Raw genomic sequence first — 15,626 nt, forward strand, 5'->3', positions numbered from 1 at the left:
AAATGTGAGACTAATTGTGGAAGGAAACTTTGGAGATAAATGAACAAAGTTTAGAATTGGAAGGTAATTTAGTCCAAATTGTTCATTCATTCATTAATTCAACAAATGTTGATTGAATAGCTGGGCACCAAACTCTGTACTGTGGAGATGAAAGATATAGCCACTCACAGTCTAGAGAAGGACAAATAGTTATCCTGAGGATGAGATGAGGGTATTATCAGAGAAGACTTCTTTGAAGAGTCTGCGCATGAGCTAGGTATTAGAGGATAAATTTAGGACAGTCAGGAAGAGAAGTGGAAAAGCACAGTACAAGCAAAGTGAACAGCATATGCAAATACTTTGAGTGAGAGGAAACTGGGCAATAGCTGCAGATGAGGATGGAGGTGAGGATATGACGGGTTGTGAAAGGAATTGTATACACACTGTCTTTGAATTTGATTGAAAAGTGATGGATATAATAGAAGAATTCTAAGTAAGAAGGTGACATGAACAGATTTTCCTATTAGTAATATTATTTCAGCAGTGATATGGAGAATATTTTGTAGTGTGGACAAGAAGGAAAGCAGGAAAAATAGTTAGATAGCCACTGTAGTAATCAATGCAAGAGTGAGGAAGGGATACTTTTGCGAGATAATCAGACGGTAGAAAGGCCCAGAGCTGGTGATTGATTTTATGCTTGAGAGTTGTAGAAATGTCTTTACGCTTATCTCACAAATGAGCTAACTGACCTAGAGTGTGTCTAAATGACTTGACCAAGGTCATTCAGCTAGTTATCAGCACAGCTGATATTAGATGCCAGGTCACCTAATTCCAAATTCGTTGTTCTTACTATTGTGGTATATGATTTTTTTCAAATCAAATTTTTAAAAAGATCGTATTTTAAATGCTTTTAGGGAATTTGCTACTTAAGAAATTCTTTGTATATACATTGCAAAAAGTACCATCGCTCCCCTAATTTACATTCTAAAAAAGTCTCAAAATGTACTAATGTTTAATTTATATTTACTCACATAGTCAAAAGTTTTGTTTCTTTTGGGATAGATTGCCACTATTGTATATGATCAAAAAGTATGCTTTTTTTTCTATGTAGTCATAGCAGCAGTACAAGCTTTGAAAGTGGAACAAACAATGAAGATATTAAGAAAGCCAGTGTTCTACTGATCCGTAAATTGTATATACTGATGCAGGACCTTGAGCCACTTCCTAATAATGTTGTACTTACTATGAAACTCCACTACTATAATGCAGGTAGGTAGAGAACTTTAGGCAAATTCCTCCTTAAGTGCTGAGCTAATATTTTCTATAAGTAAAAGGATTTTGCAGGCATCTGAAAGAGAAGTCTGTTGCTACACATGAAAGATTAATCGGACTTGTTGTATTGAAACTCAGTTTTCATGGCTTTTTGCCCTTTTCATTTCGCAGTGACCCCACATGATTACCAACCCCTCGGTTTTAAAGAAGGGGTAAATTCACACTTCCTGCTGTTTGACAAGGAGCCTATCAACGTGCAAGTGGGATTTGTCTCCACTGGCTTTCATAGCATGAAAGTAAAAGTCATGACAGAGGCTACAAAAGTGATTGATTTGGAGAACAATCTGTTTCGGGAGAACAGCACTACTGAGATCGCCCATCAGGGTCTAGACTGTGATGAGGAAGAAGAATGCAATGACCATGTAAGGCAAAGCTTTAGAGATTTTCTATCGTGTCAGTTAAACACAATTGATATTTTTCAGTTTCTACCCAGGGCATGCACGTGGAGTGTGCCAGCTATAAAAACTGAAACAAAACTAGTCTCTGACATCAAGGAGTTTTTAATCTAAAAAAGTTTAATCTTCTAAAAGGAAATATACTTTATCAGATGAAATTGTCCATAACTAGGAGGAAAAAGATTTTCTAATATATTTATTTTATTAAAGATATCATCAATTTAGAAAATTTGAGGTTTTCTTTCCTTTATTTGTAAATGACATATTTTTAGGATTGAAAAATATTCTAGGTATTTATTCATACTCATTGGAAGTATAAATCAGTTCTTGATACTGAGATAATTGGATGGGAGGAGTTGGGGAAGATAAATTTTATGGATAAACCCGAGTCAGCGTGAAAACAAATAATAGTTAACTTCTGGTTATGTGGAGGAAGACAAGCTTTGGGGCTAACTCACTGGGGAAAGTCAGGGGGTTGGTGGGGTTGGAGCTAGTGGAGCCAAACAGTCAGGTCTCTGATCCCTTTATCCTCCCATTTCCACCAATAGAGACTTGGAGTTAGATTCTTGCTAGGGTCCCATTATGCCCTAGGTAACTCCACACCCTTAACTGGTGGTTGTCTGGATAATAATGTTAACTGTATGACAACATTGTATTAAAAGGGTTCTGAGTTAGACAAAAAATTTTCAGTAGGAAGGGATGCTATAAGATCTTTTCAGGAGATATTTTAAGATTAGAATGATACCTTGTTTGCTTAAGATAATTTGAGTCTTATTTAAAGATAGGTGACTGTACTAGGTAACTTCTGAAGGTTCCTTCTAGTTCTTTAACTCTGTATTATGTTTAATACATTGAAAAGAGGTTCTAGTTGTTCTAGTTTTAATTCAATTAATGTAAATAATATAACCAAACAAGCAACAGATTGTTTTTAAATTTTTAGTGCTTTCTCGATGTTAGACATAAAAATGACTTTGGATTTTGGTGCAATTTTCCTCTTCCAATTTCACTCAAGGAAGATATAGCTAACATAGAAAGGGGAAAAAAAATGAAGGTTAAGAAAAGAATGTTTCAGCTAGTTTTTTTTTGTTGTTGTTCTTGTTGTTTTTGAGACAGGGTCTCGCTCTGTTGCCCAGGCTGAAGTACAGTGGTGCAACCATGACTCACTGGTGCCTCAACTTACCAAGGAATCCTCCTACTTCAGCCTCTCAAGTAGCTGGGACTATAGGCACATGCCACCACACCTGGCTAATTTTTTATTTTTTAATTTTTTGTAGAGACAAGGGTCTCACTGTTACCAGGGCTAGTCTTAAACTCCTGGGCTCAAGCAATCCTTTCACTTTGACCTCCCAAAGTGCTGGGATTACAGGTATGAGACACCACACTGGGCCTCAGCTAGGTATTTATTTATTTATTTATTTATTTATTTATTTATTTAGGGAAAGAGTCTTGCTCTGTTGTCCAGGCTTGAGTGCTGGAGTGCAGTAGTTGATCACAGCTCACTGCAGCCTTGACCTTCTGGGCCCAAGTAATCCTTTCAGCTCAGCCTCCAGTGTAGCTGAAACCATAGGTGTGCGCCACCACACCCAGCTAATTTTTTATTTTTTGTAGAGACAGGGTCTCCCTATGTTGTTCAGGCTGATCTTGAACTCCTGGGCTCCAGTGATCCTCCTGCCTTGGCCTCTCAAAGTGCTAGGATTACACCACACCTGGTTAGATTTTTACCTTTTAATTAAGAATTTCTTTCTTTTTTTTTTAATCAAATGAAAGCAGGACAACCTAAGAACGCATAGTTCAACTAATAGATTAAATAAGAAATGTGATAATCCTTCTCAAGCATACATTTAGTTGAAACTATATGTATTATATGGACTTTGTGGTAAACTTAGTTGATTGAAGTTTCTCTCTCAGCCAGCCAAACATATGAGAGAATTTAGTAAGTCTAGTAAAGTGGTTACTGTCACTTTCCCACTAAGGATTCCTTTTTGTTTTCCTTCATGGAATACATGGAACACACACACACACACACACACACACATACATACATGTGTATACATATGTAGAATCTTTATTTCTTTTAAAAATTTTATTTTGAGATATACATATAATAGACTACATAAAAATATGTACAGTTTAAAGAATAATGAGAACATCCATATGTCCTCCATTTAGGCTAAGATGTAGAACATTGCTACTCCCTTAGAAGCCACCATGTGTCCCTTCCTCATTGCACGCCCTCTGAAGGTAACCACTCTCCTGACCTTCATGATAACCTTTCCTTGCTCTTCTTTATAGTTTTTCCATGGATGAGTACATCTACTCGTTTTAAATTTGTATATCAAAGTAATCATACTCTGAGTATTCTCCTTTAATTTTCTTTTGCTTGAACTTCAAAGTTGAGATTTAGCCATTGTGTTATTGTTCTTTCATTTTCACTGCTGTAGAGTTTTCTACTCTTGATAGACATTCTTTTTAATTGCTATAAACATTCATGTACATACCTCCTGGTACACCTGTCAAAGAGTGTCTCTTGGGAATATATGAAACAGTTCTAGGCTTGTGTATTTTCAACTATATTAGGTAAAGCAAAACTGTTTTCCAAAGTGGTCGTACCAACTTACTCGCTACCCCCAGTGGAGGAGAGTACCCTACATTCTTGCCAACACTTATTGTCAGGGTTTATGTTTCCTGCCAGCCTGCTAGATATGAAATGGTAATGCCTCATGATGTTAATTTGAATTTCTCTGATTATTTGTGTGTTTGTGCATCTTTTCTTTGGCCATCCTATTTTGCTCATATTAAATAGCTGTTCATGTCTTTCATGCATTTGTCTATCAGGTTATTTATCTTTTCCTCAATGGTTTAAAAAATATGTGCTTAGTAATAATTCTTTTTCACTCATTTATGTTGCAATATTTTTTTCATGTTTGTGGCTCATCTTTTCACTTTCTTTTTCTTTTCTTTTTCTTTTTTTTTTTTTTTTTGAGACAGAGTTTCCTCTTGTTGCCCAGGCCTGAGTGCAATGGCACAATCTCAGCTCACGGTAACCTTCTGCCTCCTGGGTTCAAGTGATTCTCCCGCCTCAGCCTCCTGAGTAGCTGGGATTACAGGCATGTGCCACCACACCCAGCTAATTTTGTATTTTTAGTAGAGACAGGGTTTCTCCATGTTGGTCAGGGTGGTCTTGAACTCCTGACCTCAGGTGATCCGCCTGCCTCAGCCTCCCAAAGTGCTGGGATTACAGGCATGAGCCACTGTGCCTGGCTCATCTTTCACTTTCTTTAAGAGGTCTTTTGAGCAATGTAAGTTTTTAATTTTAATATAGTCTAATCTTTTCCTTTAATATGTGCTTTTGGATATCCTTAAGAAATCCTCTACCTAAGGTCATTAATAATATTCTCATATTTTATTCTAAAAGTTTTAATGCTTTTCTTTTTACATTTAGGTTTATAATCCACTTAAAGTTTATTTTTATTTATGGAGTGAAATAGACCAGACTTTCTTAACACTTTTAAATTCAAGAATAATAAACATACAGTAAAACATATGTATCAGTGATACAGCTCAATAAATATTCACAAACTGAACACTAGAGCTGGGATGAGGGTGATGCAAGCAAGGTGCCTAGGGAGCATATTTTAAGGAAGATCTCAGGTGCCAAGCGTAAGGACCTCCTTACATTTTGCCCCCTGGACATCTTGCTTGCTTTGTCTTTGTCACAACCCTACTGAATAAATATGTGAAATCAGCACTCAGATCAAGAAATAGAATTCTTCCAGACCCTGAGAAACCCCCAGTCTTATTTTACAGTCACTATTCTGCTCACAAGAATATTGCTATCCTGACTTCTATTCGCATAGATTAGTTTCTCCTCTTTATTTTATAGACATAGAATCATAGAGTATGGACTTTTTTTTTTTTTTTTTTTTTTTTTGAGACGGAGTCTCCCACTGTCTCCCAGGCTGGAGTGCAGTGGTGCGATCTCTGCTCTGCTCACTGCAAGTTCCGCCTCCTGGGTTCACACCATTCTCCTGTCTCAGCCTCTCAAGTAGCTGGGACTACAGGCGCCCGCCACCACACCGCCTAATTTTTTGTATTTTTGGTAGAGATGGGGTTTCACCGTGTTAGCCAGGATGGTCTTGATCTCCTGACCTCTTGATCAGCCCGCCTCGGCCTCCCAAAGTGCTGGGATTACAGGCGTGAGCCACCACGCAGGGCCGAGTATGGACCATTTTTTCAGTTAACATTATGTTGTGAGATTTACCCATATTTTTACATGTTGTTGTAGACCATCCTGACAATTTATTCATTCTATTGTTAATGGCAATTTATTCATTCTAATGTTAATTTGGATAATTTATAATTTTTGTCTATGATGGATAGAAATGCTTTGAATATTCTGGAACATGTTTTTTAGGGAAATAACTACACATTTCTGGTGGGAATAGAATTACTAGGAGTAGAATTGCTGGGTCAAAGGGTATGTGTATATTTAGTTTTAACAGATAGTGCAAAATAGTTTCCAAAGTATTTGTGCCAATTTACAATCCCACCAGCAATGTATGAGAGTTGTGGTTGCTTTACATCCTCACTAACCCTTGGCGTTTTCCATCGTTAAGATTTTAGCCATTCTGGTGGATGTGCTGTGGTATGTCATTGTTGTTTTAATTAATTTAATTTAATTTAATTTATTAAACTAATTTTAACTAATGAAGAGGAGCACTTTTTATATGTTTATTGGCCATGTTGAATATTTTCTTTTGTGAAGTATCTGTTCAAATTGTTTGCTCCTACCCTGCCTTTTTTTCTCTTGGATTGTCTTTCATTCCTACTGATTTGTAGGAGCTCTGCATATATATTCTGCATATAAGTACTTTGTTGGATACATGTATTGTGAATATCTTCTTCAACCTTACAAGTTGTTTTCTTAATGAGGTGTTTTATAAACAGAAGTTCTTAATTTTAATATATTCTAATTTATCAATCTTTTCAGCTATATTCAGAAGTTTTCAGTACTGCTTGAGACATTTTTACCTACTTCAAAATTTATAGAGATGTACTCTATGTTTTTCTCTAAAAAAGGGAAATAACTACGGAAACAGAAGAGAGATTTTTAAAGTTATAAAAACCTCCATGAATAACTTCATACCAAAAAATATGAATACCTGGCCTTTCTCTCCTCTACCTTCAGGTATTGATATATTTTGGTATCAAATTATTAGTGGAGGTCTCATAATTTTTAAAATGTCTTCTATTTCTGTAGTTATTTCCCTTTTTTCATATCTGGTGCTGTTCATTTGTGTCTCATTTATTTTTCTTTGTTATGTTTGCCAAAAATTAGTATTTTTTATTAGTCTTTTCAAAAAGCCATCTTTTGGTTGTGCTAATCACTTCTATTGCTTTGTTTGTTTGTTTTCCATTTCATTTACAAGTAATCCTCCCATCTCAGCCTCCCAAGTAGCTATGATTATAAATGCATGCCACCGCACCTGGCTATTTTTTCTTTTTTTTTTTTTTTGATACGGAGTCTTGCTGTGTCACCCAGGCTGGAGTGCAGTGGCCCGATCTCGGCTCACTGCAACCTCTGCTTCCCTGATTCAAGCGATTCTCCTGCCTCAGCCTCCTGAGTAGCTGGGATTACAGGCATGTGCCACCACACCCACCTAGTTTTTGTATTTTTAGTAGAGATGGGGTTTCATAATGTTGGTCAGGCTGGTCTCGAACTCCTGACTTCGTGATCCGCCCACCTCGGCCTCCCAAAGTGCTGGGATTACAGGTGTGAACCACCACGCCCAGCCTAATTTTTATATTTGTTTTAGAGATAGGATTTCTTCATGTTGCCCAGGCTGGTCTCAAATTCCTGAGTTCAAGCCATCTGCTGGCCTTGGCCTCCTAAAGTGCTGGGATTATAGGTGTGAGCCATCACGCCTGGCACATCTTTGTCTTTTTCTATTTCTCTGGTTTGGTTTGTCTTTCTGATTCCAAATTGTACTTCCATAAATGTATAGACATGAATATCCTACAGGTACCTTAGATTCAACATCTTCAAATGGAATTTTAACTTCTGACCAAACATGCACTTCCTCATCCTAGGTTCCTTATCTTGGTATTGCACCATCACTTTTCTAAGCAACCCAACCAGGAATATGTTCAACTGTTATTTTCTCCTCACTTTCTACATTCTTTTGGTACACCATTTCCATGTGTTTTGCCTTTGAAGTATTTCTCAAATCTAGCGCTGTTACCACTGTGCTGATTCAGGATGTCATCATTGCTTTCTTGGTGATAGTTGAGTCTTCTAACTGGGTCTCTTTGATGTCATCATTGCCTCTCCTGTCTGTCTTCCAGGGTGCCAGAGAGTGAGGCACTCAAATATTTCAAATATTTTAAGTTGATTTATTTTGTGTAATTGCAAAGGGCAGAATGAGAACCAGTAGATGAAAATTATGTTGATTTTGGCTCAATAGAAGGAAGAATTTTCTCTTTACAAATTTTTAAGCAATATTATTATAACATTAAAGTAATTTAAAAACCAATGGAAATCTTCCGCCGTCCCACCATCCTATCAATACTGTTTTTATTTTTATATGTCCCATCCTCTCCAGTATTTTTTCATTGATTTATATATTTGCATATGGTTTTAATCATGGTATATGTGAATTTATTTTACTTTTATACTTAACATTATTGATTTTGTAAATATGTTCCACTTTAATCTTTATATTTTTAATTTTAATGACTTCTTGTTTTATTTAGGCACTCTACCATTTCCCTACTTTGAAACATTTAGGTTAATTCTTGATTTTGCTATTATAAAGTATTGTAATAAATACCTTTGCACACATGAAAGCATTTAAAAAATTTTTCTATGAATATAGTATCAGGAGTGAAATTTACAGAGCTTCAATATTTGTATGGCTCTCAAATGAGTAGTACCAAATCATTTTCCAGAAACTGCCAGCTTCTCCACCTCCTCAGGGTGGATTTTCTAACAATGATAACTACTTAAACCTGGTTGCCTTGTGTGGGGGTGAGCTCCAGTGTCACCAGCTGTGCTCAAGTGCAGATATACACGTGTGTTCAAGATAGAGTATATGATTAGGGTGTTGCAAAAGTAAAATCATGATTTAGAGGGAAGGTTGAACTAGATTGACCTCTAAGATATCTTTCATGCTAAGATTGTCTGGGATATTTTTTGAATCTCTATTAAGAGAATAATGCCCTGGCCGGGCACGGTGGCTCACGCCTGTAACCCCAGCACTTTGGGAGGCCGAGGCGGGTGGATCACAAGGTCAGGAGATCGAGGCCGTCCGTCTTGGCTAACACGGTGAAACCCTGTCTCTACTAAAAATACAAAAAATTAGCCAGGTGTGGTGGTGGGCACCTGTAGTCCCAGCTACTTGGGAGGCTGAGGCAGGAGAATGGCAAAAACCCGGGAGGTGGAGCTGGCAGTGAGCCAAGATCGTGCCACTACACTCCAGCCTGGGTGGCAGAGTGAGACTCTATCTCAAAAAAAAAAAAAAAAAAAAAAAGAGAGAGAGAATAAATAATGCCCTGCTAAGCACTGTGAGGAAAATAAAGACATATAAGATAAAGCCTGTGCCCTTTAGAATCGTGGCTGAAGAGATAACACCTACATAATGTAATAAAAAGGTAATACTAGAGAGTATATGAATGATAGAAATAATATTAACTAACAATTTCGAGCACTCTCAGAGCTTTACATATATTATCACTTTCAATCTTCCTAGCTATTTTATAAGGTAGATACTATTGTTATCTTCATTTTACAAATAGGAAACTGAGCCAGAGAAATTAGCCCAAGACTCCATACATAGTGAATTTGTAACAGGGACAGAATTCAAACCCAGGCAATTGAACTCCAAAGTACTAGGGTTACAGAAAAAATGATAAATTGGTACTGTGTGGGAAAGTTTCATTAAGTTGGTGATTTATTTTTTTTCTTTGAGATGCACTCTCACTACGTTGCCCAGGCTGGTCTTGAACTCCTGGGCTCAAGCAATCCTCCCACTTCAGCCTTCCACGTACCTGAGATTATAGGCATGTGTCACCATGCCTAGCTTGATTTGGTGATTTTGTGGATGAATCATATTTTGATTGGCAGTGATCATGGCAGAGGACATTCCAGGCAAGTTGGAAAGTCCAGTATGGTAGCATCAGAAATTCTGTCTCTGTGACTTAGAATTACAATACTGAATGTTCCACGCCTTTCCTGTATCCTACATGGCTTTGCTGAAATTTCTTTACTCTTGGTAATCTCTAACTCAAAGATTTTTTAAAACTTTAAAAATAATTTGTAATTTAAATTTTATTTAAAATTAAAATAGAAAGTTTATAAATTTTTGATCAAACAGCTTACACTGCTTTTCTACCAATGATCTATAGTAAAGAAGGGATTTAACACAATCATCTTGTTGTGAGACCGTTGAAAATAGAAAGATTTTAATACAATTTTCTTTTTCAGGTAATTCCTTATTTCAGTCACAGAAAGGCAAATATAACAGAGTTTCTACTAATAGTTGAAATTATTCAGTAATTGTGCTATTCACTTTCTGGTGTGATTCTTAAGATCCAAGGAATAATGTGAAAGTGAGATTATAATTTGGCAATGGATTCAGAATTGTAAAAGCACATATGCTTGAAACTTAAGAATTCTTAAATTATAAGAACTCTAAAAACCTAACTCCACTTGAAAAATAGAACATTGGAATTGTCCAAGGAATCCCGGGACAATACAGGGTTCAGTAAGCCTGTCTGAAAAACGCTGTCCTAATTGTGTCCTTATCATTTAATCTGCCCCACACACACTTTCAGGACAGGTCTTCATTCTTTTCTTTTTTTTTTTTTTTTTTTTTTGAGACAGGGTCTCATTCTGTCACCCAGGCTGGAGTGCAGTGACGCGATCTCGGCTCACTGCAATCTCTGCCTCCTGGGATCAAGCCATTCTTCTACCTCAGCCACCCGAGTAACTGGGACTACAGGGGCGTGCCACCATGTCTGGCTAATTTTTATATGTTTTATAGAGACAGGGTTTCGCCATGTTGCCCAGGCTGGTCTCCAACTCCTGAGCTCAAGCAACCCACCCGCCTCTGCCTCCGCCTCCCAAAGTGCTGGGATTACAGGCAAGAGCCACCATGCCTGGCCAGGTCTTCCTTCCTAATAGGGGTGTTTTAGGCCTAAGCTATAGCTAGTAAGTCTACACAAACACAAAAGCACTTCACATAACCCTGGGAAGTTGTTTTTTTTTCCCTGTCATAGACAACTGGGCAGATAGCAGTAGACATACACACTGAAGACAACTTCCCCTAAAGATCCTTAGACAGGTTTCTTCAAAGAACTGACCTATATGGTGCTAATCAACATATGTTCTGTAATTTGTTGTAGAATCTTACTTAAATTTATGCTGTTTAAATGCTAAGGGAAAAGTACTTCTTTCTAGTAGAAATAATTAACCCAATCTCCTTAAAAAATTCTAGTAATTACTTACACAGACAGTGATAAAAAGATGGAGGGCTAATGTTGGCCCAGGTCTATTTTGGAGATTAATTGTTCCAGTTTATTAAGTCATTGTAGTTCTTTGAGAATTAATATTTTAACCATATTTTTAGGCAGGGGTCTACTATAATTTTCTAATTTTCTGAAATACTTATGTGTCTTTATACCTCCAAATACAGTTGCTAGACACTCTCTACAAGGCTTTTTTCTAGGCCTTTCTTTTGTAACTAGAAATCTTGATCCAGAATGGCATTTTTTTCATCTGTAACATATCAATTTCACTGAAGCATAAATAATTCATACAAATGATTTTTTTTTGAGGATGAGCTAAAGGCAGAGAATACCATTTTCTTATAAGAACCACAAGTATTTTTAAAGTTTATTCAATAGTTTATCATTTGATTTAGTTACAAAGAATGGTTTGCTTTTTAAGCATATCCCAAACATACACACTATATTACACTATTTTCTAAGTGTAATAAAAATGGTTTGCATTTTGCTTGGATTTCTGCATCTTATTTCAATTTAAAAATAATGTTTTAAGATAGCTTTTTTCTTTTTTATGAATTCCACAAAAGAATCCACAAATTATAACAATATGTAGTTTACCTGATGTATTCTTTCCCTCCATGAAGCTCATTTCTCACTCTTTTGTGCCAACACACTTAATTAAAAAGCAAATGATTTATTTTTAAGAAATTAGAATGTAAAGTACATTGTTTCCAAGGTAAATAGCAGCATTTACGTGTGGACTAGAAAGGTATTTTTCTGAATTCCTTAGAATTGCTTTGTATTTCAGATAGTAGATTAAAACAAGAGCCTTTTCATTCAAAACCTATTGTCTCCCACTAAACTCTGAACTGAAGTTTTGCATTTTTTGAGGTATAGTCTGATGATTTTCATAGCATCACATCTCCTGAAGCATATATGCCTTCTTTGATACAACATAGTGTTGGCAGGAATATCTCAGATTCTTGGAAGTGGGGTAGATTATTGAAAGCACTGGAAGAGGCACATTATTTGCAGAAAATATCCAGCCTTAAAAAAACACACACATCAGGCCAGGTGCAGTGGCTGATGCCCATAATCCCAGCACTTTGGGAGGCCGAGGCGGGAGGATCACCTGAGATCAGGAGTACAAGACCAGCCTGGCCAACATGGTGAAACCCTGTCTCTACTAAAAATACAAGAATTAGCCAGCACGAGAATCGTTTGAACCTGGGAGGCAGAGGTTGCAGTGAGCTGAGATCACTCACGCTACTGCACTCCAGCCTGGGAGACAGAGGGAGACTCCGTCTCAAAAAAAAAACAAAACAAAACCAAAAAACCACACACACACACATCATTCTTTCTTCATCATGAGACTCTAGTCCTTTTCATTAAGTTTCCTTTTGTCAAATAGAAAATTATTTCCAATTAATTTTTCTGTTTTGCAGTCCAGAATGTAATTGCTATCCTCTGTTAACTGTGCAAAGAGGAATGAAAGTTGGTTGACTTTCCCATCAGTCTTATAAGTCATTTCTTTTTTTATATGAATCATTCTATAACATATCAGAGAATTACTTCTTTCCTTTTGTGAGTAGGAAGAGCCACACTGATTATCTGTATATGTTTCACTCACATTAAAGAAGTATACTGATATGTATTATAGCAGAAAAAAAAAGTCAAACACGGTGAGTAATCTTAGGTAGAAATGCTTTGGATGTTACAATTAATAAGCCCTAGCATTAAAATAAATAAATTTTGTTTAAAAAAGAGTAAGACAGAATATTCTGTTTGGTTAAAAAAGAGATGCCTCTAATAATACAATGTTATCATTACACCAAAATCAATGAAATATTAGGTTTCATTTAAACTCAGATTTTTTTCAAAGTGACTTCATTGAGATTTTATTCAATTGCACATTGGAAAAAAGTATAATGATAATGTTACCCAATTTCCTATAACTATATTCAGTTGGCTGATTTTCCTAATACCATTATGTGTGTTAAAGTTTTCTATTTGATGCTAAATTGTCTGTTGGTACACACATGAGATTATGCTTGTAACAAATCTAAGCATCATAAGAGGAGTAATTCTTTTAGCATTTATATTAGGATCTCAAAATTGAGAGCTAAGACTTCAGAAGACCAGTCCTTCTGACAATGGTAAAGAAAAGTTAGAAACACAATTGGCCTCATTTTCTTCTGGATTTGGCAGACCTGTTAGTGTTAATTGTATATATATATACATATATATATATATAATATACTTATTTATGATTATACTTTAAGTTCTGGGATACATGTGCAGAACATGCAGGCTTGTTACATAGGTATACACATGCCATGGTGGTTTGCAATTGGCCCTTTGTATCTGTGGGTTCTGCATTAGTGGATTCAGCCAACTGTGGGTTTAAACTGTTAAAAAAAAAAAAAAAAGGATGATTGGGTCCGTACTGAACATGTACAGACTTTTTTTCTTGTCCCCCATGGTTCCCTAAACAATACGGTATAACTACATAGCATTTATGTCATATTGGGTATTATAAATAATCTAGAGATAATTTAATATACATGGGAATATGTACATAGGATGTGCATATTATATGCCAATACTGTGCCATTTTTTATAAGGGATTTGAGCATCCATAGATTTCCTATCTGTAGGTGTGGAGTGTGTGTGCCCTGAAACCAATTCCTCATGGATACAGAGGGATGACTGTATACTTTATGAACCACTACCTAGGTGTGCTTTTTTTCTGCCCAACGGAGGGCTCTTTCTGCTTTGATGACCAAAGTTGGAACAAACAAACTTTATCACTAAAGGTATCATTTTGACATTTAAACAAGGCTACATGAAGCTCATTGTGAAGAAAGTTTAAAAGAATGTTCTACTGGGGCCAGGTGTGGTGGCTAACGCCTGTAATCCCAGCACTCTGTGAGGCCAAGGTGGGTGATCACCTGAGGTCAGGAGTTCGAGACAAGCCTGGCCAACATGGTGAAACCCTGTCTGTACCAAAAATACAAAAAATTAGCCAGGCATTGTGGCGGATGCTTGTAATCCCAACTACTCAGTAGGCTGAGGCAGGAAAATCACTTGAACCCGGGAGGTGAAGGTTGCAGTGAGCCGAGATCACACCATTGCACTCCAGCATATAATATATATGATTTTATATATATATATAATCATAAATATATATATTTATGATTATACTTAAAGTATAATCATAAATAAATATATTATATATATGTATATATATACAATTAACACTAACAGGTCTGCTAAATCCAGAAGAAAATGAGGCCAATTGTGTTTCTAACTTTTCTTTACCATTGACAGAAGTACTGGTCTTCTGAAGTCTTAGCTCTCAATTTTGAGATCCTAATATAAGTGCTAAAAGAATTACTCCTCTTATGATGCTTAGATTTGTTACAAGCATAATCTCATGTGTGTACCAACAGAACCTTGCTCTGTCACCAAAAAAAAAAAAAAAAAAAAAGTTCTACTATATTCTAATCAACAATAGGTTATCAGCATTTATTCAGTCAATAAATTTATATTGAGGCCTACTACGCTTGAGTCATCATAGGAGGGTAGTGTACACAAAGAAGAATGGGCCAAATCCCTGATTCAAACTTGATTAGAGGAAGAGAAACAAACAAATAGCTATTTATTATATAATAATAATAGCCACCATTTATTAAGTGCCCACAAAAGGCTGTGTATATTTGTGAACCCGATTAATCCCAACAACAACTTTGCATGATATTTTATAGCTGAAGAAACAGAAGTTCAAAGACATTAAGTAGCATGTCCAAGGTTGCCCAACTAGAGAGCATCAAAATCAATATTTCAATCTAGGTCTGTCTGGCTCCAAAACTCATACTCAATCTGTTAAATCATATATTCGCCTATGTAGGGGAGAGCGTGTAAAATTTCAGAAGAGAGGTAAAAACCCTATATTAGAATGACCAAATTCCACTTTCACTCATGAAAGAGTAATGTAAGAGTTACCCTCTTGCTGTAAACAACTAGAAAACTGGGCAAAATATATGAAGCAACTGTTTTTGGACATTAGATAACAGGCACACAGGAATGGGATCCTTGACAGAAGAAAAGTGAGACCAGTCTTAAAATTGCCCTAGCTTCCTGCTAGGAGACACCTTCCAGACCACTGGTTCAGGGAGAGAGAACCCAAGCAGAGCATGGCAGTCTTGCTGAGTCGAAGAAAGAGACTGGAGTATGGGGAATCTGAGGCAGTTGGAGACAGAATATCAGAGGGCAGGGAACTATACAGAGAAGGAGATCCAGAAATCAGCATAGGGGTTCCTTGAGTCTTTTAATATTCAGCTTTTCAGGTGTGGGTCAAAACTCCACAAGCCTGGACAAAGAAAACTGGCAACTTAACAATTCCCAGAGCTCTCA

At 36.5% G+C, this 15,626-nt stretch overlaps 1 protein-coding gene across 16 annotated transcripts in view; it reads left to right on the forward strand.

The window, feature by feature from the left end:
* HORMAD2 (HORMA domain containing 2) overlaps positions 1-15,626 on the forward strand; it is a 115,275-nt gene that overhangs the window by 42,250 nt on the left and 57,399 nt on the right. For 13 of the 16 annotated variants that reach the window (XM_055105938.2, XM_055105942.2, XM_055105940.2 and 10 more), the window contains 2 exons: positions 1,091-1,248; positions 1,423-1,673. In XM_055105938.2, the coding sequence (XP_054961913.1) occupies positions 1,091-1,248; positions 1,423-1,673 (409 nt within the window). Of the gene's footprint in view, positions 1-1,090; positions 1,249-1,422; positions 5,319-15,626 lie in introns of those variants that run through there. The other 3 variants (XM_055105930.2, XM_034948701.3, XM_034948699.3) reach the window with 1 other exon arrangement.

The sequence above is a fragment of the Pan paniscus genome, chromosome 23 (genome assembly GCF_029289425.2).
Source record: "Pan paniscus chromosome 23, NHGRI_mPanPan1-v2.0_pri, whole genome shotgun sequence".
Taxonomy (NCBI): Eukaryota; Metazoa; Chordata; class Mammalia; order Primates; family Hominidae; genus Pan; species Pan paniscus.